Raw genomic sequence first — 1,090 nt, 5'->3', positions numbered from 1 at the left:
AAACTTTAGTATGTAAGGATGATTCATTATGAACGTCAACAAACTGAAAACGATCAGATAAATAAGATTTAAACCAGCTAAGTGCAGAACCTTTTAGGCCAATTAAGTGATCCAGTCTCTGCAGTAGAATTTGATGGTCAATTGTGTCAAACGCCGCACTAAGATCTAATAAAACAAGTACAGAGACGAGTCCTTTGTCTGAAGCAATGATAAGGTCATTTGTAATTTTAACTAGTGCTGTCTCAGTGCTATGATGCACTCTAAATCCTGACTGAAATTCCTCAAATAAATTATTATCATGGAGAAAATCACACAGCTGGTCTGCGACTACTTTCTCAAGGATCTTTGACAGAAAGGGAAGATTAGATATTGGTCTTTCCAGAGAATTTTCAAGGACACACGTGTGTGTATCCTCTGCGGGTGTGAAGTTCCCACAATGCTTTGAATAAGATTTTCCAGAATTGAAGGCGGAGGAAGGAGTTCTGGTCTCTGTAGGACCTGACCTGAAAGGATCCTTCCCACCAAGGAAGCAAGTGTGTGTGTGTGTGTGTGTGTGTGTGTGTGTGTGTGTGTGTGAGACATCACTCACTGGGGTTGTCTTCCTGGTCGACACCCCTCTCGTGGTTCTCCTGCCAGCTCCAACACGCCTCACAGTAATGACGCACCTGTTCCAACAGGTGGAGAACTCTGATCTCACGGCGGCCTCTCTTATCGTCGGGCTGACTATGGACGATGTTATGCAGCGCTGCTGAAGCTCGCGCACGAGCCTCTTTACTGCCCCGGGAGTTACCTAGGCAACAGGTGACAGGTGAGATGACAGAAACACCTCCCACCATCTTACTTCTACAGGAAGTAACACTTACCTAGCAACAGGGAGTCCTTGTCATTGCCGTGCAGCAGCTGGATGAGCAGCGGCAGACAGCCAGACTGACGCATGGCAATGCACGAGTCCTGTGAGCTCGACATGGCGAGCAGCGTCCGCGACATGTCGTCTTTATCATGAGTCCCCAACATCGACAGAAGACTGTACACCATCTCCACCTGTGGGGGGGCAGGTGACTTTTTACAGTGTACACCATCTCTACGGGGG

General features: G+C 47.5%; 1 protein-coding gene across 3 annotated transcripts in view; it reads right to left on the bottom strand.

Moving 5' to 3' along the window:
• apc (APC regulator of WNT signaling pathway) overlaps positions 1 to 1,090 on the bottom strand; it is a 42,159-nt gene that overhangs the window by 18,290 nt on the left and 22,779 nt on the right. For all 3 annotated transcript variants that reach the window (XM_050051575.1, XM_050051576.1, XM_050051577.1), the window contains 2 exons: positions 864 to 1,041; positions 590 to 790 (listed from right to left, as the gene is read on the bottom strand). In XM_050051575.1, coding sequence (XP_049907532.1) covers positions 590 to 790; positions 864 to 1,041 — 379 coding nt within the window. The remainder of the gene's footprint in view (positions 1 to 589; positions 791 to 863; positions 1,042 to 1,090) is intronic.

This window comes from Epinephelus moara, chromosome 8 (genome assembly GCF_006386435.1).
Source record: "Epinephelus moara isolate mb chromosome 8, YSFRI_EMoa_1.0, whole genome shotgun sequence".
Lineage (NCBI taxonomy): Eukaryota > Metazoa > Chordata > Actinopteri > Perciformes > Serranidae > Epinephelus > Epinephelus moara.
Note: the sequence above shows the minus strand (reverse complement) of the source record. Positions and strands in the feature narration are given on the sequence as shown.